This window comes from Piliocolobus tephrosceles, chromosome 9, assembly GCF_002776525.5.
Source record: "Piliocolobus tephrosceles isolate RC106 chromosome 9, ASM277652v3, whole genome shotgun sequence".
Taxonomy (NCBI): Eukaryota; Metazoa; Chordata; class Mammalia; order Primates; family Cercopithecidae; genus Piliocolobus; species Piliocolobus tephrosceles.
In genome coordinates, this window is record NC_045442.1 from 86,798,991 (window position 1) to 86,824,497 (window position 25,507).

A 25,507-nucleotide genomic window follows, 5' to 3' on the forward strand; every position below is an offset into this window, starting at 1 on the left:
AGGACTATGTTTTGTGTTTTGCTTAATAGTTTCATGTTTAGGATTTTATGCCTGTATTAATCAAGGTGTCCTTTCTCTAAACAGGAGAATGTACTACTCATCACTTCCCACCTGTGAAAGCCCCTCTTCAGACAAAGAAGAAAAAAACAAATCATTGTTTTCTTTGTGGAAAGAAAACAGGACTGGCTAGTAGCTACGAATGCAGGCAGGTTGGCCAGCTGGAGAAGCTGAGATGCTTTCTCTGTGATAACCCAGCTTGGGGATTATGCAAAATAAAATATTTAAATTGCCTATTTATAACATCATTAAGATGATGTTCAAATAGCTGTGTTCAGTTGAACTTCTGATTGGCTGAAGTAAAGAACAAGTAGATAGCTCATGGGTTTCCAAAAGATAAAAACAGATCCTTCCTTGTCCTTTAAGTTAGGAGGTTTAAACTAATCTGAGAGTGTACCTTTTTTGTCTTATTGTGAGCCTGCTTGGATTTTGTTTGAACAGCACCTTGGAAGAACCCCTCCCTGAATATTCTATTAAAAATTTAACAAAAAAATTAAAAGTTAATATAAAATAGATGAATAATATATTTCCAAAATTATGAAATTTTTCTTTCCGTAATTATTTATTTCATTAGTATTGATGGATATCCTCCAAGGATGATATGTCATATTATCTTGGATGTCAGCCCTTAGATTGAGGCTAGGCTTGAAAATAACTGCTGCTGCGGCCTTTTTTTTTTTTCAGTACTGCGATCATAGCTCACTGGAGCCTTGATGTCTTGGGCTCAAGCGATCCCCCTGCCTCAGCCTCCCTAATAGCTAGGACTATAGGCATGTGCCATTATGCCTGGTTAAGTTTTTAAATGTTTTATAGAGACAGATCTCACTATATTGCCTAGGCTGGTCTCAAACTCCTGGCCTCAACTGATCTTCTCACCTTGGCCTCCCAAAGTGCTGGAATTTCAGGTGTGAGCTGCCACCACACTCAGCCCAATCCCTGCTTTTTAGAGTGTATTCTGTTCAAATGAAAACAACATATCTTGCTACTAGAGATATTCTTAAAAATTCTTTCATGGCATAGTTAGATTTTACTATTTTAATTTTATCATGAGACTGAATTTCTCAGAAATTCAGAATTCTTTGAGGTTTACTAGGTATAAGAGAAATGATGGGCATATTTATCGGCTTTTTGCAGTTTTACTACTGATAGAGTTCTACACCCTGTACACCCTGTTTCATTCTTTTTTTCTTCTTCTTCTTCTTTTTGAGACTGAGTCTTGCTCTGTCACCAGGCTGGAGTGCAGTGGCATGATCTTGGCTTACTGCAACCTCCACCTCCTGGGTGCAAGCGATTCTCTTGCCTCAGCCTTCCAAGTAGCTGGACTACAGGTGCATGCCAGCACGCCCAGCTAATTTTTGTATTTTTAGTAGAGATGGGTTTTCACCATATTGGTCAGGATGGCCTCGAGATCCACCCGCCTCGGCCTTCCAAAATGCTGGGATTACAGGCATGAGCCACCGCACCTGACCTACCCTGTTTCATTCTATAATGACTTCTTTATCATAAATTGTCATATTCATAGACAATTAACTTGTTCTTTTTTTGGGGTATTTATGTTTGTTTACAAATGAAAGGGACATGTCAGCAGTGAAATTGCTAAAAAGAACCAAAGGGCCCCTGTTGGACTACCTGAAGTCAAGCTCCTCTCTCCCAGAGAGATGACCCTTTAATAGAAATACAACTATTCACGTAAACTTTTTTTGTGCTTTAGATGTGGAAACAACTTCTGTGCATCTCATCGTTATGCAGAAACTCATGGCTGTACCTATGATTACAAGAGTGCAGGGAGGAGATACTTGCACGAGGCAAATCCTGTGGTTAATGCACCAAAACTTCCAAAAATCTAACTCTTCCTCTACATCTTACTGTTCTGCCTGGGAATCGTATTATAATGACCGAAGAAATATTGTTTAGACTATTATTTTTGTTCGACTCTAAAAGATTTGCCAAATAACAAAAGCATACAATGCATACTGTTGGAGAACAAGAATTCTACTGTATTTTACATCTTTATTTCTTGGTGAAACAAAAGTTTTAAAAGTAGTTTTAAAAACTTTACAGTGGAATGATTTAGCTTTGTTATTGCATGTCTTGTGTTAAGTGTTTTATATATGATATTGCAGTTTTACTAGACAAATCTTCAAAAGATGCACTTGAGGAAACGAAATATTTCCTAAATAACCAGCCTTCCACATTGTACAGAATGAGCAGTCATGTAATGAATAGCTCTACTCAAATTGACCATATGGTTTTTTTTCTTTTTCTTTCTTTTCTGCTGCTGCTTTTTTTTTTTTTTTTTTCAGAGGTGGGATGGGTGGAGATTTTTAATAATTCCCATACATGAAAGTTTACTGGGTTTTTAGCAAGTTCCTTTTTACTTCAAGCTACTTTTTTAAAAAAGAACATTTTTCCAGTGTGGTTTTTAACAGATATATATTTCTTCCACATTCAGATTAGCATTCAGACATGTATCCATTCTAGAAAACACATAATGTTCATGATAGTGTGTATTTTACTACTTTTTGAATGTTAATTTTAAAATAGAAGATGTCCCACTTGCCATTAAATATAGAAGCCAACTTTTTACCTTTTGAAAAATGGCTACATTTAAAACAAAATCTCACAGCTTGATTTTTCTTACTTGTTGAGAGCTATTACCAGGAGAAATTCAAATAAATATTCAATTTCATTATGAGTTTTATTATTTATTTATAATAGTTTTTCTTTTATAAATAATTTTTCTTTTATAAAATCATTTAATTAAATGAGTGATTTATTTTACGTGGATAAAATAACTATCAGTATAAAAGTATTCTTTTAGGGGATTAAGGATCCTGTTCCCCAGGTGTAACCAGAAACCATTAAGGCATTTGGGAGGCCACTTGCTGTATAGAAGCTCAGTTCAGACTGATGCTGAACCCTGGTGAACAACTAGCACCCAACCCAGGTAGACTCTGCAGCCCTGGGGTAGCAACTCTCCTAAGAGTACCAGAAGGCTAACTTAGGAGCTGTGAGGGGCCTCTTCCTCCACTTAAGGTTGAATGAACTGGAGAGCTCACTGCCCCTGCTCCTGTAAGAAATGAAATGTTGATGGAGACAGATGCCTTCAGACAAAGAGGGCAGTAAATTTATAAGAGGGAATGGCTAAAAGTTAGCAGAGGAGCTATGCAAATGGGGGTTGAAGGCATGCTTTTTAAGAAGGGTGGATATAAGTAGATGAAAAATACTTTCATCTGTGTTATGAATAATTCAGTATTTCCTCACGTATCATGTGTTTTAGACACTTAAAATATTAGAACTGCATTACAGAGATAGACTGCTGAAAAGTGGACCATAGCATATTTATTCTGCAAACAAATATGAATGCTTAGGGCATACTTGATGTAGTGTACTATGCTTTTTAAACCAAGACTATAAGTAGAAGTAAGTCTCATTCTAAGTTTTACTAAAGATTGTGGTGAAAGTTAAGTCTTTTTACTAGTTTTAAATAACTGAGAGCTGAACTATTTTAATTCAACAAGTTATATCATTATATTGAGGGGCATTTATTTAAATTCTTATACAGACACATTCCAAATTTTAGAGACATTGTATCTGTCTTTGCATTTCCAGTAATTAGCAGAGTGGGGAGTGGGTTGCATAGAGGTACTGGTTAAACATTTTTTTTTAACCATTTTTTTTTTTTTTTTTTGAGATGGAGTCTTGCTCTGTCACCCAGGCTGGGTGCAGTGGCATGACCTCGGCTCACTGCAACCTCTACCTCCTGGGTTCATGCGATTCTCCTGCTACAGCCTCCTGAGTAGCTGGGATTACAGGTGCCCACCACCATGCCTAGTTAACTTTTGTATTTTTAGTAGAGATGGGGTTTCACCATGTTAGCCAGGCCAGTCTTGAACTCCTAACCTCAAGTGATCTGCCTACCTCGGCCTCCCAAAGTGCTGGGATTACAGCTGTGAGCCTCTGCACCTGGCCCATGATTTTTTTAAAAAGGCATTTATGTTGTTTTATTTAGCTAAGCCCATTTTTTATGACGAAGTTCAGTTCTGGATTTTTTAAAAACAGCATTTAGTTTCACAGCACTAAAAGTTTAAAATTTTTAACTTTTGGCTATGTGAAATATTTTCAGGTTATGTTTAATGTAATCATTCTAAAATGGGAAAATCCAAATACTCAGATGTTCTTAAAATTCTATCAGTGTACGTGTAACTTGTAGAGAGAATTATTTTTTAAAAGACAGGAATTCATTTTCTCATATATGTTATTAGGTTTTTCTTTCTTTTTTTTAGACAGAGTCTCACTCTGTCACCAGGCTGGAGTGCAGTGGTGTGATCTCGGCTCACTGCAACCTCTGCCTCTGGTTCAAGTGATTCTCCTGCTCCAGACTTCCGAGTAGCTAGGACTACAGGCACGTACCACCATGCCCAGCTAATTTTTGTATTTTTATTAGAGTCAGGGTTTCACCGTGTTGGCCAGGATGGTCTCAATCTCTTGACCCCGTGATCCACCTGCCTTGGCCTCCTGAAGTGCTGGGATTACAGGCGTGAGCCACCATGCCCAGCCTGTTTAACGTTTTTAAGCCATCAAGACAAATAATCAAATTTTGTATCTAGTCATGTTTTTCAAAGTGTAAGCCTTCTACCACTCCTGGAACGTGAGATAATTTTAGGTATTACATGGGTGAACATTTGTAATAACTATATATGTTTAATGTATTGGAAAATATAAGTATAAGCAGTTTAAGTTGAAAATAATGTAAAATAAATTTATTTAGGTTAAAAACGGTTTAAAATTGGCAAGGATTAATATAGCAAAAATTATAAAAGTAAAACAGAATGACTGAAATTTAAGGAATGAAGGCATGATATTTTAAGTTTCTTTGAAAATTAAGTTAAACTTTTGAAATGGTTGATGAAACTAATATATATGGTTTTAGTAAAACTAAGGGTTAAAAAGTAAAATTTTATCATTGACACCCCCCTCCAATTTCTTCAATAATCAATTTTAGTTTTTCTAGTTGTTACCATCATAACACTAGCCAGTATATTTTAGACATTATTTTATTCTACTCTACTATTAAAAATGAGGAATTAGCTTAACAACACATTACCCCAATACTTCCTAATTTTTATCAGTGTATTACTCTGTTCAGGCTGCCATAACAAAATACCACAACGTACAGAAATTTTTCTGAGAGTTCTATAAGCTAGAAGTCTAAGATCAAGGTCCAACAGGGTCAGTTTCTGGTGAGGGCTCTCTTCCTGGCTTGCAGATAGCTGCCTTCTTGCTATGTCCTCACATGGCCTTTTCAGTGTGTACACACAAAGCGGGTTGTGGGTGGGAGAAGAGCATGAGTGCTGTCTGGTGTCTCTTCTTAAAAGGACACTAGTCTTGTCAGATCAGGGCCCCACCCTTATTACCTAATTTAATCTTAATTGCTGTCTTAATCCAAATGTAGCCACACTGGGGGTTAGGGCCTCAAAATGGGAATTTTGAAGTGGGGAGTACATGCATTCAGTCTATAACATACTGGCCGTGGCCTGCCAAAATCTATGTTCTTGTCACATGTAGATATATTCCATTCTATCCCAAGAACACTAAAAGCCTTAACTTGTTTAAGTATCAACTCTAAAGTCTAAAATCCAAAGCCTAATTATAGCATAAATCAGGTATGGCCAAGACTTTTGGTACCATTCAGTCTGAGGCAAAATTCCTCTCCAGCTGTGAACCTGTGAAACCAGACAATATGCTCTTCCAAAACACAATGATGAGATGGGCATAGGAAAGACATTCCATCTCAGAAAGGAGAAAAAAGAAAGAAAAAAAGGATGACAAGTCCCAAGCAAGTCCCCAAACCTGGCAAGGCAAATCCCATTAGCTCTTAAGGCTGTAGAATTATTCTTTTTGGTTTGATGCAGTGCTCTCCAGGCCCACTTGGGTGGCATTGGGCTTATGGCACTGGGCCTCAGCCTTGTCCCTGAGACACTGGTCAGTAGGATCCTGGCCTCCCATGAATGAAAAGGCCTCATCCTTTGAAATGGAGGAGGAATTAGCCCTGCCTCTTAGGCCTGTGGTGACAGTGGCAGGCTGTGGTTCACGGACAATATTTGAATCACTTTTGGGGCCATTCTTCACTTTTTAAAAGGATAGCTCATGCTCATAGCCAGATAGCTCTGTTGTCTGTTTCTGTAGAATCTGAGAAGTCCTACAGCTTTCTTTCATTCCATTCTGATTTTCCTGTCCCCCTTAGTCCCAGCTGGCAGTATCTCTGTTGGTATAATCCCATCTCTATTCTTGGCTTCTGCTCAGGTGGCTGATTAAATCTGTGGTTCACACCCACACTAATGTTATCAAATGGTTGTTCAGCCACACCTTTAATGTTCTCTTCAAAACAAGCTTTCTCATTTCTTTGCAGTGTGGATAGGCTGAGAATTTTCTGTATCTTCAAGTTCTAGTTTCTCTTTGCTTAAAATTCCTTCAGTTATCTCCTTGCATTTTAAGTGGTAGAGAAACCAAGTTGCTCCTTCAATATTTTGCTTAGAAATCTCTTTAGCTAAATTTAGATCCAGTTTCATTGCTCACAATTTCCGCCTTCCACAAAACACTAGAACACAACTCAGCTAAGTTCTTTCCATTTTATAACAAGAATCTCCTTTGTTTCTATTAACCTGTTCTACGTTTCTACCTAAGACTTCACCAGATCGAGCCTTTAAAGTCCATCATGCCCATGAACATTCTGTTGATGATGATATATATATTCTGTAAGAATATGGAGACTTTCTCTCTGGCTCTCCTCTTTTCTTTCTGAGTCCTAGTAAGAGTTACCTTTAATCCAATCACCTGTTGGACCATAGCTATCAACAGTCCTTCAGGACACTATAGACTATCTTTTTTTAGCATGCATGTTAAAACTACTCCAGCCTCTCACCATTACCCAGTTCCAAAGCCACTTCCATATTTTTAGGTATTTGTTAAGAAATACTACACTTTTTGGTACCAAAATCTGTATTTATCTGCTCAGGTTGCCACAACAAAATATAGTTGGTCCTCCATATCTAAGGGTTCCACATCCATAGATTCAACCAACTGGGGATAAAAATATTTCAGTTAAAAAAGGGTATATTTGCATCTATGTTGAACATGTACAGACTTTTTTCCCCTCTCATTCTCTAAATAAGGCAGTGTAATTAGAAGAGGATGTGCAGCAGGGTGGGGGCAGTGGGGAGACAGCAAGCTCTTCAGTGTTCTTTCTTACAAGGATATCAGTCCTATTAGATTAGGGCTCTACTCTCATGACCTCTTTAGCCTTAATTACTTTCTTACTCCAAATACAGCCACACATGGGTTAAGGCCTCAACATAGGAATTTGGGGGAGGGGGGACACATAACATTCAGTCCATAAGTCAGTTATTTCAAATTCCCTACTCTACTGCAGTTAGACTAGTCCATGTTACCAAGCTTTTAGCTGAGCTATTGCAATAGGTTCCTAACTAGGCTCCCTGAATTACTTCTATGCCCTTTACAGCCTGTTTCTACACTTAGCCAGAGTGAGCTTACAGAAACAAAACTTTGAGCACATCGGTGTTTGAAATATTTGAGTGACTTCCTTTGTTCTTAGGATAGACCCTGTGTTACTCTGTTTGGCCTGCTATAACAGAATGCTATAAAAACTACAGAAATGTATTTCTTACAGTTCTGGAGATTGGGAAGTCCAGTATCAAGGCACTAGCAGATCTGTTGTCTGGTGAGGGCCTACTTCTTCATAGGTGACCATATTTTCATTGTGTCCACGTGGTAGAAGGCACAAGGGGCCTCCCTCTTGGGTCTCTTTTATAAGGGCTCTAATCCCATTAATGAAGGCTCTGCTGTGATTACCTAATCACTTGCCTAAGGCCCCATCTCAAAATGCCATCACACTGGGAATTAGATTTCACCCTAATGAATTCAGTGAATTTTGGGAAGACATAAACATTCAGTCTATGGCAGAGCCAAATCTTTAAACTTTCCTCTTCCTAGTAAGGCTTCTTCGGTGTAGCCCATTCTTACTTCTCCAGCCTCATCTTGCACTATTTCCCTAGGTTTCCTGGGATTTGCCTAGATTCACTTTCTTTTAGCTTTTCCAGCCTGTTTTCTCTTGTTAACACCCACTCTTCTTTCAGATGTCAAATCCATCATTACTTCCTGAAGGAAGCCTGCCAGGATATATTCCTATCTAGGTCAGTGCCCTTCCTCTTGAAACCATTTTCCTTCCCTGAAAGGAAATCCACAACAGGTTTAATTGTGTGAGCCTTTGAGTTGCACAAGATGGCAAGTCCATGAGAGCAGGAATTGCTCTCCTGCCCATCTATTCATCCTTGCTCCCAAGCTATCACCAGGCATTGTGCTTAAGCCCTCAATAAATATTTGTTGAATGAATGAAAATGTTTTCAAGAATGTACTAAGTCTCGACTGGGTGTGGTGGCTCACGCCCATAATCCCAGCACTTTGGGAGGCAGAGGCAGGTAGATCACCTGAGGTCAGGCGTTCGAGACCAGCCTGGCCAATGTGGTGAAACAACGTCTCTACTAGAAATACAAAAATTAGCCAGGCGTGATAGTGGGTGCCTGTAATCCCAGCTACTCAGGAGGCTGAGGCAGGAGAATCGCTGGAACCCGGGAGGCAGAGATTGCAGTGAGCCAAGTTCATGCCACTGCCCTCCAGCCTGGGCAACAGAGCGGGACTCTGTCTAAAAACAAAGAAAGAGCCAGGCGCGGTGGCTCACGCCTGTAATCCCAGCACTTTGGGAGGCCGAGGTGGGTGGATCACAAGGTCAGGAGTTCAAGGCCAGCATGATGAAACCCCATCTCTACTAAAAATATAAAAAATTAGCCAGGCGTGGTGGTGTGCACCTGTAATCCCAGCTACTTGGGAGGCTGAGGCAGGAGAATTGCTTGAACCCAGGAGGTGGAGGTTGCAGTGAGCTGAGATCATAAGAAGACTCCATCTCAAACAAAAAAAAAAAAAAAAGAAAAAAAAGAATGTGCTAAGTCTATCCACTTTAAGTAATATCTGTTAGCCCTAAAGCATATTACATTCTATTAAATTATAGCCTTTTCTGCCTTGTTTTTAGAATTGACTTAAAATCTGACACGAATAAAGTGAAAATATTACATTTTTGGAAATATTTACTGAAGATCTAATTAGTATGAGAGTATATCTTTTCTGTAATCCAAGATCACTAAACGTGTGATAGGCAAAGGTTCATTTTCTAAACAGAGAGATAAAACTGATTCCCCTTAAATTCCTTCATTTACCTAAAATTATGCCATAGTTTATTTTGCTTTTTAATTTCTTTTTTTTGTGAAGCTCATGGGTTTTTGTTTTCCCGTTACTTTTCTTGTTTATTAATGTCATAGGAAAAATATACCTGGATCTTATCATCAGATTAAGACTGTCCCTATTAAGGCTACTAATCATATAATTAATATATTGAGAATTATTCTTCTTGAAGACATTTTTCACATAATCATTTGACTTTTGTCTTAATTTAGTATTCTTATAATTTATTTTGAAATACTTTCAACTTTATAGAAAAGTTATAAGTGTAGAAAAAGAACTTTCTTGGTTCCCAACTATTAATATTTCACCATATTTGCACTCTATCAACACATGTTTAGCAATTACCATTAGCCTTTTTCTGAACCATTTGAGAGTAAGATACAGACATCATGCCCATCCATCTGTATGTATTTCTAGTATGTGTTTTCCCTGAACAAGGACACACTCTTACCTAACTCCTCCTTTCTTTCTCTTTCCCCCTTCCTTCCCTTTCTCTTCCCCCTTTTCCCTCCCCCATTTAGTCCCCTGGGGACTGGCTTTTGTTTATAATTTCTCATATCCTCCTCCACTCCTCAGGTTCCCTCTCTACCAGCCTCAAAGTACCCTTCTTTTGCAGACTTGGGGGTTGCGAGGTAGAGTGGGATCCCAGTTTTGGGGAGAAGAGGGTCTCCCTTAGGTGACATTGAGCTTTGACTTCTGTCTCCCTGGCTTTGGGAAGCCATGGGAATCAAAGTCACACTATTTGGTTTGTCACATGCACATAGGACACAGGATTTCAGTGCTCTGTGTACCATTTTGGATGCATGCTTTCACTTAGATTTTATCCCAGTGATTCTTGAGAGTTGTCCCAGTTCTTTGATTCTTTAAGCATATATACTTTAAAATTTTTTTATCCAGCATTTTCAGTTTGAGGAGTGGCTCAATTAACCTATTCAGCCTTATTCCTAGAAATGGATGTTTTATTTTAATTGAATTTTTTCCAATTCATTCTCTTGAATTCTTTGTCAGTCATAATTTCTTCCTTTTGTACTGTTGACTTTTCTCAAATGTTTGAGAATTTTGTACCTAGCAAGGAAGTAAGAATATGACCGATTTAGCATGGCTGGGGCCTAAGGATAAGAGTGGAAGTATTGCTTAACTTATATATACTTGGTAACTATGCTTTATTTGGTAATCTTTTGCAAATTTATTCATTCACATGTTTATGGAGTGCTTCCCAGGTGCACGGGACTGTAATTAGTGTTTGGAATATAGTAGTAAATTAGACAGGTGGAGTTTACATTGCAATATAGGCAGGCTTTAAACAACTAAGTGTGTCATTATATAATTACAATTTTGATAAATATTATAAAGGGGAAGTATGTGGAGCTATGCAAGTATGCAACACAGACACCTGACCTAGTACAGGACTCTTGAAGTTGAAACTTCTGAAAGAGTAATGAAAATTAGCTAGGAAAGTGGTAAGGGAGGTGATGGGGGAGAGGCCTAGGAGAAAAAATATATATAGCCGGCCCTTCGTATCTGTATTAGTCCGTTTTCACGCTGCTGATGAAGACATACCCAAGACTGGGCAATTTACAAAAGAAAGAGGTTTATTGGACTTACAGTTTAATGTGGTTGGGGAGGCCTCACAATCATGATGGAAGGTGAAAGTCACCTCTCATATGGCAGCAGACAAGAGAAGAAGAGTTTGTGCAGGGAAATGCCCATTTTTATTCATTTATTATTATTATTTTTGAGATGGAGTCTTACTCTGTCACCCAGGTTAGAGTGCGGCGGCACAATCTCAGCTCACTGCAACCTCCCCCTCCAAGATTCAAGTGATTCTCCCGCCTCAGCCCCTTGAGTAGCTGGGACTACAGGCATGCGCCACCATGCCTGGCTAACTTTTTTGTACTTTTAGTAGAGACCAGGTTTTGCCATGTTGGCCAGGCTGGTCTCAAACTCCTGACCTCAAATGATCTGCCCACCTTGGCCTCCCAAAGTGCTGGGATTATAGGCGTGAGCTACCACGCCTGGCCAAAACTCCCATTTTTAAACCATCAGATCTTGTGAAACTTACTATCATGAGAACAGCAAGGGAAAGACCCGCCCCCATGATTCAGTTATCTCCTACAGGGAATTATGGGAGCTACTAGATGAGATATCTCCAACAGGGAATTATGGGAGTTACTAGATGAGATATCTCCAACAACACATGGGAATTATGGGAACCACTAGATGAGATTTGGGTGGGGACACAGAGCCAAATCATATCAGTATCCATGGGTTCCATGTTCATGGATTTAACCAAGGATTGAAAATACTCGAAAAAATAGATAGTTGCATCTGTATTGAACATGTATAGAATTTTTTTCTTGTCATTATTCCCTAAACAACATAGTATAACAACTATTTACATAGCACTTATGCTGTATGAGGTATTATACGTAATCTAGAGAAGATTTAAATTATACAGGAGGATGTTTGTAGGTTATGTGCAAATACTATACTATTTTATATAAGAGACTTAAGCATCTGTGGATTTTGGTATCTGTAGGGGATCCTGGAGCCAATTGCTGACAGATGTCAAGGGACAACTGTATATTCTGAAGGACTTTTTCCTAGTCAAACTTTATTCCGTTTATTTAGGAATGGGTGCCCTGCTGAGAGACTTCAGCCTATACTTCATTGATCAGAATCTGTTAAAAGGGTAGCCTTTCCATTATAGCAGTTTCAATCAAGGGAGACCAAGTTTGGAAAAAAAGATTGAGCTAATGATCTACAGTATCTGCTACAGAAGATGATTTGATTCCAAAAGAGTATTTAAGGTTTGTTGAGATGGAAGGAAAATGTAAAGAACAAAATCCTAATGAAGAGAATGTAGGAACACTAAATCAGCCCCAAAACTCATATCCAATTTGCCCAAGAAAGAAATGAAACATTAAATGCATAGAATAGAAAAAAAAAAAAAAGAATAAGGTTGAGGTTTTAGTCTATATAGTATTTTAAAATTATAATCATATCTTTAGTATTTAATGATACTCAGTTCTACTTTACCACAACTAATATCAATAGAATTACTTATAAAACAAAGACCTTAAGGGGAGAAAAGGTTGATAAAGGATAGAATAAATACTAATAGACTTTAGTCTTTGATAAAAAGAAACAATTACAGATAGGATTAAAAAAATAAAATCTGGTACCTTGCTGCCTGTAAGAAACACCTGAAGTAGAAAGATACAGACAAATAGTAGGCTAATCTTTTACTGTTAGCTCATTTCTTTGTACTGGTAAATCACGTTTTATTATATGAATATATTTCATTGTGATGTCAGCTGAGAGGACCTAGACACAACCATATCCTAGCAGCAATGAGCACAGGTAGTGCCCATATCTTACTTTCTAATACCATTCTCTAAAGAGGGCACACGGCTCCTTGGAGAGATGCCTGCTTGTGGAACTGGGGCAAGACATTTTTTTTTTTTTTTTTTTTGAGATGGAGTCTCACTCTTGTTGCCCAGGCTGGAGTGTAATGGCGTGAACTCGTCTCACCACAACCTCCACCTCCTGGGTTGAAGCAATTCTCCTGCCTCAGCCTCCCGAGTAGCTGGGGTTTCAGGCATCTGCCACCATGCCTGGCTAGTTTTTTTGTATTTTTAGTACAGACGGTTTCAACATGTTGGCCAAGCTGGTCTTGAACTCCTGACCTCAGGTGATCTGCCCGCCTTGGCCTCCTAAAGTGTTGGAATTACAGGCATGAGCCACCGTGCCCGGCCAAAAATATGTCTTAAAGTGCCAAAAAGTAAAGAAGTACTGAAAAAAAACCCCAAGATAGCAAAAACTTACAAGAATGATGGGGTATGCCAGGGGGACACAGGAACCAAATGAAAGCATTCTCAATGGCTAAATCTAAAACAATTTGAGCAACAAAATACAGTAGTATTGGTTTATAACTCAGTATAAAATAAATATCCACGATTCTATACTGGTATAAATAAATAGATTAATAAATAAGGGAGAAGGGCCATATTCTCCACGCAGAAGAATTCTGTAGATACTCCACTCTCGAGGAGGAGGAGGAGAAACGCCTCAAGCCTTAGGTGTAGGCTATGCATAATGACTTTCTTCCAAGGAGTACAGTCTGGAAATGGGGAAGAGTAACTTTATTTTATTTTTATTTATTTATTTATTTGATACGGAGTCTCGCTCTTTGCAAAGATAGTTGAGCTCCCATACATCTCACACCCACTCTCCCCCATGAACATCTTACGTTACTATGGTATACTTGTTACAATTAATGAACCAATAATGAGACATTATTTAAAGTCCATGCTTTCTTCAGATTCCCTCAGCTTTTCCTTTTCTGTTTCAGGACCCCATGCAGGGTACCACATGATATCTGTCAGCATGTCCCTGTACTCTTGGCTGTGACAGTTTCTCAGACTTTCCTTCTTTTCGATAACCTTGACAGTGTTGAGAAGTACTGGTCAGGTATTGTGTAGAATGTGCCTCAATGGACAGTGTCTAATGTTTTTCTCATGGTTACACTGGGGTTGTGGGTTTTGAGAGGAAGACTACTGAAGTGTCATTCTCACTAATGGTATCAAGTGAACACACTAGCAACATGATTTATGCCTGCTGATGTTGACCTTCACTACCTGGCTGAGGAGTTTGTCAGGTCTCTCCATTATAAAGTTACTCTTTTCCGGCCAGGCGCGGTGGCTCATGCCTGTAATCCCAGCACTTTGGGAGGCTGAGACGGGCAGATCACGAGGTCAGGAGATGGAGACCATTCTGACTAACATGGTGAAACCCTGTCTCTACTAAAAAATACAAAAAATTAGCCAGGCGTGGTGGCGGGCGCCTGTAGTCCCAGCTACTTGGGAGGCTGAGGCAGGAGAATGGCATGAACCTGGGAGGTGGAGCTTGCAGTGAGCCGAGATTGCACCACTGCACTCTATCCTGGGTGACAGAGCGAGGCTCCATCTCAAAAAAAAAAAAATACATAAAATAAATAAAGTAGTACCTATTAAGTTGTTGAGAGCACCATCAAAGCTGTCATTATCAAAATATTTATACTGCTATATTCTTTGTTCTAGAAAGGATTGAATATGGAAATGTCCATGTTACCAAGAGAGAAAAACTATAATCTAAAACGAGAAAAGATGTCAGAAAACCAAAATAAAGGAGGAAATGGAAATTAGAAAAAAAGTGAATACTGGAAAATGAATAAAATTGCAGTTGTTCTGAAATATTTCAACCAAATTCACATCAACCTTACCTTAAGAAAGAAAAGCAAACTAGCAAAATTAGAAATGAAAATAAAGTTCAATGCAGAGGAGTCTAAAAATTTATTGGAGAAAGTTAGCAAAATGATTACAGCCCCAGAAAGATTTTCTTTGAACTTTTTCATTAAAATACAGTATTCAGTCATTTAATAGATATTGATTGAGCCTCTGGTAGGTGTCAGGCTCAATTAAGTACTGTGGATACAGTGTTGGAACTAAACATCTTTGCTTTCATCACACACTTATATTCTAGAGGAAATAAACAAAACAAATATGCCAGATGGTGTTAGGATTCTGCATTCATTTGTAGGGCTGCCGTAACAAAGTATCACAGACTGAGTGGCTTCAGGGACAAATTAATTTACTCACATTTTTGGAGGCTGTAACTCCAAGATCAAGGTGTCAGAAGAGCTGGTTTCTTCTGAAGCCTCCTTGCCTTGCAGATGACCATCTTCTCCTTGTGTGCTCTCATTGTTTTTCCTCTGTGTGTGTCTGCGTCCTAATCTCCGGTTTTGTTGTTGTTGTTGTTGGTTCTTGTTTTTGAGATGGAGCCTTGCTCTGCCGCCCAGGCTGGAGGGCAAAGGTGCTATCTTGACTCACTGCAACCTCCGCCTCCCAGGTTCAACCGATTCTCCTGCTTCAGCCTCCTGAGTAGCTGGGATTACAGGTGCACTCCACCACGCCTGACTAATTTTTGTATTTTTGGTAGAGATGGGGTTTCATCATATTGGTTAGGCTGGTCTCGAACTCTTGACCTCGTGATCCATCTACCTTGGCCTCTTTAAAGTGCTGGGATTACAGGGATGAGCCACTGCACCCAACCTAATTGCCTCTTCTTCTGAAGACATCTGTCATATTGGATTAGGGCCCACTCTGATCTCCTTTTTTAATCTCCTCTTTAAGGACCCTATCTCAAAATGCAGTCACATTCTGAGATCTGGAAGTTAGGACTTCAACAAACGAATTTTGGGGGTGGAGGGACATAATTTATACCATATCAGATAATACATTATGCTGCGGTAACAAACGAATCCCAAAAGCTCAGTGATTTAACACAACAAAGTTTATTTTTCCACCATGGAAAACTCACTGAGCCAGGCAACTTCCCAGGACAGCTGACCTAGTCAATGACTCAGTGATTCAGGCTGTGTCCACTCTGTGACTTCGCCACTGCAACATGTGGTCTAGATCACTGCAGCAGGCCATTGGTTATAGGGCCTGACCTAATTGCAAGGGTTATATGAAGGGGGCTGGTAGCAAATAGATACTTAATTTGCTATAAATATCACTGCCAGAGATGGCAATAAGTGCTAATAACAAAAACCAAGCAGGGGAAGGTGACATTGATAGGAGTGCTGTTTCACAAAGAATGGTCAAAGGCAACCTGAGAAAGTCACATTTAAATAAGCCACAAAGGAAGTGAGGAAATGGAAGGAAATGTTCTTCTCTTGAGGAAAGTAAGGAACAGCAAGGAAGCCAGGTGGCTAGAGCAAAGCAAGTAAGAGGACGATGAGAAGTAGGGGCTAGATCATGCAGGACTTTAGAGCCAAGCACTTTTGGATTTTATTCTGAATTGGGAAAATATTGGGGTTGACTTGCTCTGACTTAGGTTTTGAAAAGTCACTTTGGTGATTGTGTAGAAAAAAAAAAGACTGTAAGGAGGCAAGGATGGAAGTTGAGAGAAATATACAGCAGTCACCCACATGGGAGGTCCTAGGGCTGGGTTTGGCTGGGCTGTAGCACGCTCCTGGATGATAGTTACATGTTCTCCTCCTTTCTCAAACCACCAGCACCTCTCTCCCTCTCCTCACACTCAGCTTTTATTTTATTAAACTATCAACAATCAGTAGAGAAATTCCACGTGCATCCGTCACAGAAACATCAGGGGTTCTAAGTCTTGCAGCTCACTGCTGAGGAAGAAGAGTTTAATCACGTGTTTCAGCCAAGGAGATGGGGAGGTCAGTCTCAAATCCATCTCCCTGACTGACTAAAATTTAGGGTTTATATAGCAGGGAAGAAGTATAACCATGTGTTAGAAAACAGGAACTATAGAGGGGTAAGGAAATAAAAGTAAGGGTCTGGCATCTCATTGTCTGAATGTAGTGATCTGGTAAGTTTCAGTTCTTTGATACTTTTTGAGAGGCCAGGAGTCCTTCCCGAGAAAGGACCTCAGATAAAACAAATGTAAGTTTTGAGCTTTAAGTAAAGAAGGGTCACTTTCTACGTTTGGCCAAAAGAACTGTCTATGGGACTACTGGGTCAGTTTCATGTTCAACAACAAATCTACCAAGCTATCTGTATCTGTGGCCAGCCATTCCCCTTCTCTTGTTTTTTCCTTATCTTAGGATGACTTCTCCAATCTACTCAAGATTTTCCTTCCTACAGTTGTCACTCTCTTGTACATCTAATCACTACAGCATTTGTATTAGCATATAAATATTTAAACAGAAAACCTTAATCCCACATCTCTTACCTGCTATGATCCTATTTCCCTGCTCTCCTTTACAGCAAGAGAACAATGATTGTATTTACTTGTCGGCACCATTTATTATCTCAAGAATCAGGCTTTTAACCCTACCACTTTATCTTAATTGCTTCGTTCCCAAGGTCTCAGTGATCTCTACACTGCCAGTTCAGAGGTCAATCCTCATCTGACTCAGCCTCTCAGTGCAAATGACACCTTTAGGCACTTCTCTCTTGAAACATTTTCTTCACTTGATCAGGACTCCTCTGTTCCAGTTCTCCTCTTACCTCTGATAGCTTCTTCTAAGTTTCCTTCTTATCTCTACAGTGCCACATGTCTAGCCTTTCAGTCTATTTTGCTGCAATTATGCAATTCGGACCTGTGAAAGTCCTAGATCAGTAATTTTCAATGATTTTCAAACTGTAGGCCACAATTATTACAGGGTTAAAAAAAATCAATAGAGTTGGGAGTGAAAAATTTAAACAGAAGAAATCATGCATCACACGTAGGAATGGTAAATTTGTTTCTGGAAACTTTTAAATTATATACATGTATTCGGTTAATATGTAAAATGTATTTTGTATTTTGGGTTGAGGTCAAAGATAGGAAAATTACTGCTCTGTGTGATCGCATCCAGTCATGTGGCTTTTTGAATACCACTGCCTAATCTTCAATTTATATCTCTATATCTCTCCTCTGAATTCCAGTCTGGTGAACTGGAGTCTGGTGAAACTGTATCTTTATAAAGGTTATTAATAAAAAGGAAAAAGTCTTATATCAAGGCAAAAAAAAAAGGCATTTAGATTTGGGACCAGGAAACGTGAATTCAAGGTTGGCTCTACCACATACATAGCTTTTCAACACTTTAGTAGGTTATTGCTAGTTTCTTTCTTTGTTTGCAAGCTCCCCATTAGTCCTTGCATTCATCTATTCTAGAGGGAACACTAGTATATCTGCTGTATTAGATTGGGTGCCATTATACAGCCATGCACTGTATATTTATAATCTATTTTGTCATACATAACACATTTTATTTTTTGCAATGAAACTCTTTAAAGAACTAGAACATGGCTGGGCGCAGTGGCTCACACTTGTAATCCCAGCGGGAGGTGAAGCTGGCTGGACATCCTGGGTCGAGTAGGGACTTGGAGAACTTTTCTGTGTCTAGCTAAAGGATTGTAAATGCACCAATCAGCACTTTGTAAAAGGGACCATTCAGCACTCTGTAAAATGGGCCAATCAGCACTCTGTAAAATGGACCAATGAGCAGGATGTAGGTGGGGATACATAAGAGAATAAAAGCTGACCACCCCAGCCAGCAGAAGCAACCTGCTCGTGTCCCCCTTCCACGGTGTGGAAGCTTTGTTGTTTTGCTCTTCACAATAAATTTTGCTGCTGCTCACTCTTTGAGTCCATGCTACCTTTAAGAGCTGTAACGCTTACTGCGAAGATCCGCGGCTTCATTCTTGAAGTCAGTGAGACCAAGAACCCACTGGAAGGAACCAACTCTGGGCACACCAACACTTTGGGAGGCCAAGGTGGGCAGATCACCAGCGGTCAGGAGTTCGAGACCAGCCTGGCCAACATGGTGAAAGCCTGTCTCTACTAAAAATACCAAAAATTAGCTGGGTGTGGTGGTGGCCACCTGTAATCCCAGTTATTCAGGAGGCTGAGACAGGAGAATTGCTTGAACCTGGTAGGCGGATGTTGCAGTGAGCTGAGGTCGCATCATTGCACTCTAGCCTGGGCAACAAGAGCAAAACTCATCTCAAAACAAAAACAAAAACACCACACACACACACAAACTAGAACAGGGTTGAATGGGTTCATGTATTTAACCATTTTGTGGGGAGTCAGTGTGACTGGCTCTGGAGATAACACTGGTCGTTTGGCTGAAGCCTGAATTCTTATCTCTTCGTGTCCCACAAACTCTAGGAGAGGGTAGGTAATTTCCCTATGTGGGTTAAGGCTAAGGAAAGGCAGTGTATTAGGAGCCCCCATTAACACAAGCAGGGAGGATTTGGAATTAAGCTGTTGCCACAAGGCCAGGATGCCTCTTGGAGTGAGCACCTAGTGCCCTGTGAGCAATTCCCTTACTGGCTGCCTTACATTCTGAGTGCAACAGTTTTATCCCAATTGTGCTTTGTTTCCTTGCTGGCAATCCCTTCCTTTTTTTGGAGACGGAGTCTCACTCTGTCACCCAGGCTGGAGTGCAGTGGCATCATCTTGGCTCACTGCAGCATCTGCCTCTGAGGTTCAAGCATTTCTCCTGTCTCAGCCTCCCGAGTAGCTGGGATTACAGATGCCTGCCACCATGCCTGGCTAATTTTTGTATTTTTAGTAAGGAGGAGGTTTCATATTGGCCGGGCCATGTTGGACAGGCTGGTCTTGAACTCCTGAGCTCAGGTGATCTGCCTGCCTCAGCCTCCCAAAGTGCTAGGATTACAGATGTGAGCCCCCATACCTGGCGGGCAATCCCTTCTTGAACTGCACTCCAGGTGGCAAGAATCTGGACCCAGGACCTGGACATGTTCAAGTTGTCAGCTCCCTTTCCCTCAGGACTTTGACCTCCTATACTAATACTCGTTGCCAAAGACCATATATGGTTAATATTTACCCAGCACTGTATGTGTTGGGCACTTAAAAGTGTTATACAGGCATTACCTCATTTTGTCTCATAACCACTCTATTCAGTAGATGTTTTTTAGATAGCTGAAGAGAGGCTCGGAAAGGTTAAGAAAATTGCCTAGACAGTAATGGCTGAGCCAGGACTCACCCTATCTTTGCCTCCATAAGTACTGCTTATCAGCCCTGCTTAGCTCACAGATCCCTGTTAAACTACGGAAGGTTCTGCCGCTTCCTGCAGAAGGATGATAGGATTCCATATCCATAGATCAGTCAACCAATTCTTTTGCTCAACAAGCCTGGTCTAGGCATAAGCTATACCAATGGAAGATACTGGTACTGCCTTCATAGAACACCTGCTGCCAGAAGCAGTAGAGTCAACCAGATTGTGGCAACCGGCCTTGATAACCTATTTTCCATAGTAAACGACAAATGGAGAAAAGTCATCATTTTCTGTTCTTTGTAATACTGTATTCTAAGTGTGTTATAGAAATGATGTTTTGACCTTGCTGATCTAAAGGATATTTTGAGCACACTGTTTTGAACCTGACAATCTGTTCTTTACTTAGCCAACAATGCAAAGTGGTCACAATTGTAGGGAGGAATTGATTAGCTATATAGATCACTCCTGGACAACAGAATAACTGGGGAATATTTGAGAAGATTTGCTTATTCACTCATTAATTTACCAAGAAATACAAATTAGTCATATTTTATGCATTATTATGGGACAAATAAAATTAGCAGTGGTTGAAACTATTTCTGGGAAGTTTGATCTAGGAAAATTGGATTTGGTAGACAATGATGAAAGTGACAGAGGAATAATAAAGTTTTATGTGGACAAAAGATGAATGCAGAATCAAATATTTAGACGTGTATGTACACAAAGATGATTCCTGATAAAAATTAAAATACAATTTAAAAGTAGGAAGTCGTATAAACCTCTTTCACATGCTTTCTCTGGCTGAGAGGGCTATGCTGTGGGCATTTATCTTTCAGTCCAGATTAGAGAGCGAAAGCAAACAAAAATCTGTCAAGGCAAAAACCGTTACCACTTATTCCTTCGCTTTCCCTCCCTTTGATAGCCTCAGGTAAGAAAGTATTTTCCACTTTCTTCTCCAAGTACAACGTCCTTCTGCCAGACAAAATTTCCTTTTCCTTCCAAAACACTAGTATTAATAACATATATAGTCAGGTCCAGGACACGATAAACAACAAAGGCAGAGCTGGGGAAGTCTTCGGTTCCAAGCCCGGTGGGGCCTCGCCTGGGCACAGCGAAGGGGTGGAAGCACAGAGGTGTCGCGCAGCCGCACCCGCAGCAGCCGGCCCCCAGCGCGCTGTGGCCGCCGGGGGAACACCTCCACCCAGCCCGGCCGGACACGTGACGCCCGCGTCACGTGACCTGCCAGTAGGCGTCCTCACGCGGAGGGGCGTAGGGTGTAAACAGGGAACGCGCTGGCGGAGGTTCGGCCCTGCTGCGTCCGCGTCTCGGGCATGCTCGAGGAGGGCCGGGGCCGTTGCGCCGCCAGCTCAGAGCCCACCTGAGGTAACTCTTGCGGCTTCTAGGCTCGGCTCCTCCACGCCGCTCGCAGCCGTCCCTGCTGGCCGGCAATAAGGGCGGTCGAGCCCCCGGCCCTGGCAGGGGGTGTGGCTGCCGGCCGCGCGATCCGCGACAGGTGGGCTGCCAAGGCCCCGGCCCTGCGCTGCCCCTGGGCTGGGGGCCCGGCGTGGAGCCCGCGGAGAGGCAGCGCGACTTGGGGCCGTGGGTCCTTCTGCCCTGGTGCTGGCGTCTGCCCCTGGGGCCGGACAGAGTCGAACCAGGAACCGCAGAAGCAGTCTGTGCCAAGGGCCTTAGGCCGGCCGCCCGGGGTGCCAGGTCTTTTCCCTGACGGGCTGTGAGACCTTGAGCCCGTCAGCCGTCGTCCTTGGCCTGAGTTTGCGCATCTGTAAAATGGAAGCTCGGACTAGTAATCCGTGAGGACCTTCCACGTCTGACGTGTGATCTCGAGAGACCTGCGTGCATCCGGGGTGCCAGAAGGAAAGCATAGGTATCCTTTAGTTGCTAACTTTTCGTTGATCTTTAAATCTGTTTTCATCTTAAATGATTTCGTATTCCCGTTCACCTGGCTGAAGTTTTTAATAGAAAACTTATTGGGTGGGGGTTATAATGGTTTATGTTACCGTTTTCATGTTTCTTTAATGCAACAAAACCTTTTTTTTCCTTAAAATCTATTTGGAAGCCCAGATTGTAAAAATAAATGGAACCCTTTTCTGCCTCATTATCACTATTCTCACGACCCACCCCCACGCTAACTACCCTTAAGGACCCAGGGAAGTCATAGGTTGGGGAGCTCCGTATGGAGTTGAGGAAATGTTTTGTGTATTTTTTAATTTGATAGGATCTGGAAAATGAATTCTTTGCATATGTGTTTTCTATTATCTTTATCCTTATTTTGTTCGATTGCCTGCTATATAATTACAGAGACAATTAGCATAACCCTCACATACCATACTTCGGGGCCTTTTTTGGCCCCGAAATTTCTGATAAAGACGTTTCTCGAATCGTTCCATCTTTCCTTGCATCCCAGTCCCTGGGGAAGTAAGTGTATGTTTATAATAGTGAGACTTCATGCCTCATTGCTGATTTAGTTGCTCAGATACAGAATGGGAATGGAAGACTTTTGAGACCAACCGGATAGGTTAGGACATATCAGAAAAACATGAAAACTCTAAAAAATATGAAAACTGAAGGAGTATATGAACTCAAGTCGTTGAGAGTCATGGAATAATGTGAACATGCCTTCGTGTGAAATCTTGAGACCCTGGAGCAAGAGAATTTTGGATTTTGAGAAAACTGAGTTTAAGAGAAAAAGATGTCCTGTTTCATATGGTGAGTGAACATGTAAACGGTATGAGGTGGTAGTGTGTAGACAACATTTTCAGGATTTTTTTTTTTTTTTTAAAGAGGAACACATAGTTTCCTAATGGATTTTGGAGACTATGGTTTTAAGAGATGTACTGAAACTTGAAGTTTAATGTTAAAAGAGGGAAACGATACCCTTTTACAGCTTGTCTGCTTGGTGCTTCTGTGAGTTGAGCAAGAATTGGAAGTGGAATGGACTATAAGTGGTACCCAAGGTGACCTAGTAGAAAGGTTTTCTCTTTTCAAAGCCAACTTCCCTGATCTTTGGCTTAAGCTTAAGCAAGTCATTTCCTTTCTTTGGTTCTCAGTTTCTGCTGCAAAATGAGGAAATTGGATTGATTACTATTCTACCTTTTGGCTCCAGCTAGGTTTGCCAGATAAAACACAGGATGCCTAGTTGATACGAATTTCAGATAAAGTGAATACATTTTTACTATAAATACTACATGGGGGCGTACTTGTACTAAAAAAATGATTCGTTGTTTGTCTGAAATTAAAGTTTAACTGGGCTTGCTGTATTTATATTTGCTAAATCTGGCAGCCTTAGCTCCAACATTTTTGTTTCCTTTAAATTAGTGCCGGCTCAAAGCAGAGCTGGAAATGAATTGATTTAAGCAGCCAGGAAACGCTAATTGTTGTCAGTAGTAGCGTCTGGTTCTTGAGGAATGTTGTTGATTCACTTGTGGTTTGTTTCTTTTCCCCTTACGTAGCAGTTCCATTTCTACCATAATCACATAATGTTTAGGTTTATACTTTTGGTGGTAAGTAGTTTAAAATATCTGAAAGCAAGTTAAAAATATTGCTGAAATTTCTAAAAGTGGCTTCATTTTTTGGAGCCTTGAAATGGTATGTGCTTCCCCCCCCCGTAAAAGATGCTTTACAACCCTACCTGTTCCCCAGGTTTGTGGTTGATTACAAGACATTTTCTAAAGCCGTGGACTGTTCTGATGCCAAGTAATCAGGAAGTTCTTCTTATGCCTTCTAATTTTGTCCCCTGTGAATATGGAAAATTATCAGTATATACAGTATAAACATTTTGTATTTTATCTGATGGTTGTCAGCTTTGTCTTTGCTATATTGAAGGATTTTCAATTTTGAAATTCTTTTTCAAGAAGTGTAATTTTAAACTTTTCATTTTTTAAAAAAATAACTAGACCAGATCCAGTTTCTTAACTCACTTGGAAATGCCTGAATTTTCTAATTCATTTATTCAATCAATAGTCAATAAAAAATTTACTTTTGGAGAGTCAGTTTGATGATGTGACCAGTGTTCTAGTTCTCCAGGTGCTTATTTCTGATAGAGGAGTTAAAACGTGTAATCTGAGGATAATATGATGAAGAGGTACAAGTGCTGTGGAAATTGAGAGGAAGGATGGGTGCTCTTCAGATTGATATATTGAAGAGAAAAACTCTGGAAGAGGTAGAAGGACCTGGAGGTAAAGGTGGGATCAGGAAGACAGAGGTGGACACAACGGTGGAAAGAAGCGGATAAGGGCAGGCAATCTGTCTTCTCAGTTCTACAAAACACACGCTTTGTTGGATTTAAAATACTTTACAATATTGTGTATGTGTGGTTTTTGGTTCACTTTGATGTTCTCATCTGCTTTATATTTGCTTTGAACTGCTTTGGTGTCTTTCTATATTAAAAGGACCTTCAGTTGTCAGTGAAGCTCTTTGAAAAAGTGTTTATTAAATGTGGCACGCGTATAAAAGTATGTATTGAAAAAATAGAACATTACCAATAGCGTTGAAACCTCCTGTGTACTTCTTCCTTCCTCTCAAAAGTAACCAGCATGCTGAATTCTGTGTCTATCATTTCTTTGCTTTCATTCTTTTTTTTTTTTTGAGACAGAGTTTTGCTCTGTCACTCAGGCTGGATGGAGTGCAGTGACGCCCTCTTGGCTCATTGCAACTCTGCCTCTTGGGTTGAAGCGATTCTCCTGCCTCAGCCTCCTGAGTAGCTGGGACTATGGGCGCGTGCCACCATGCCCTACTAATTTTTGTATTTTTGTAGAGACAGGCTTTCAGCATGTTGGCCAGACTGGTCTCAAACTCCTGACCTCAAGTGATCTACCTGCCTCAGCCTCCCAAAGTGCTGGGATTGCAGGTGTGAGCCACTGCACCTGGACTGCTTTCTTGATAATGTTATTTTACTTTATACATGTATATCTCCCCAAAATACTGTTTGCTTATGCATATTTTTAAACTTTATATAAATGGCATTATGCTATGTGGATTTTTTTTCCTGCAACTTTTTTTGTTTTTTGAGACGGAGTCTGGCTCTGTTGCCCAGGCTGGAGTGCAGTGGCCGGATCTCAGCTCACTGCAAGCTCCGCCTCCCGGGTTTACGCCATTCTCCTGCCTCAGCCTCCCGAGTAGCTGGGACTACAGGCGCCCGCCACCTCGCCTGGCTAGTTTTTTGTATTTTTTTAGTAGAGACGGGGTTTCACCATGTTAGCCAGGATGGTCTCGATCTCCTGACCTCGTGATCCGCCCGTCTTGGCCTCCCAAAGTGCTGGGATTATAGGCTTGAGCCACCGCGCCTGGCTTCCTGCAACTTTTTAAATTAGTTACTAAGTTTCATCCATGTTTTTCTTCAAAGGTAAGAATTTCTCTGGAATATACATCTAGGATTGGAGTTGTTGTTTGTCAGGTGTGTACACCAGTAACTTTACTAAATACAAATTGCTTTCCAATGTAGTTGTACTGTTTTACTGTCCTATAAGCAGTGTGAGAGTTAACTGTTTTTATCCTGTCTACATGCTCCCCAGTGTTTGGTATGAGAAACCGTGTATCTATTAAAGGTCTAGTATCCACAGTAAGTATCCAGAGTATTTAAGGAACTCTTATACC

General features: G+C 40.5%; 2 protein-coding genes and 1 pseudogene across 15 annotated transcripts in view; all 3 read left to right on the plus strand.

The window, feature by feature from the left end:
• ZFAND4 (zinc finger AN1-type containing 4) overlaps nucleotides 1–2,752 on the plus strand; it is a 63,773-nt gene extending 61,021 nt beyond the window's left edge. For 9 of the 11 annotated variants that reach the window (XM_026446768.1, XM_026446766.1, XM_026446770.1 and 6 more), the window contains 2 exons: nucleotides 85–205; nucleotides 1,769–2,752. In XM_026446768.1, coding sequence (XP_026302553.1) covers nucleotides 85–205; nucleotides 1,769–1,904 — 257 coding nt within the window. In that variant the 3' untranslated portion in view covers nucleotides 1,905–2,752. Of the gene's footprint in view, nucleotides 1–84; nucleotides 593–1,768 lie in introns of those variants that run through there. The other 2 variants (XR_003306641.1, XM_026446771.1) reach the window with 2 other exon arrangements.
• The window catches only part of LOC111529800, a 712,005-nt pseudogene that overhangs the window by 301,559 nt on the left and 384,939 nt on the right, over nucleotides 1–25,507 (plus strand). The window lies entirely within an intron of this gene.
• MARCHF8 (membrane associated ring-CH-type finger 8) overlaps nucleotides 21,136–25,507 on the plus strand; it is a 148,404-nt gene continuing 144,032 nt past the window's right edge. The window contains exon 1 of one of the 3 annotated variants that reach the window (XM_023196752.2): nucleotides 21,136–21,778. The gene's annotated coding sequence lies outside the window, so the exon portion shown is untranslated. Of the gene's footprint in view, nucleotides 21,780–25,507 lie in introns of all 3 variants that reach the window. The other 2 variants (XM_023196757.3, XM_023196763.3) reach the window with 2 other exon arrangements.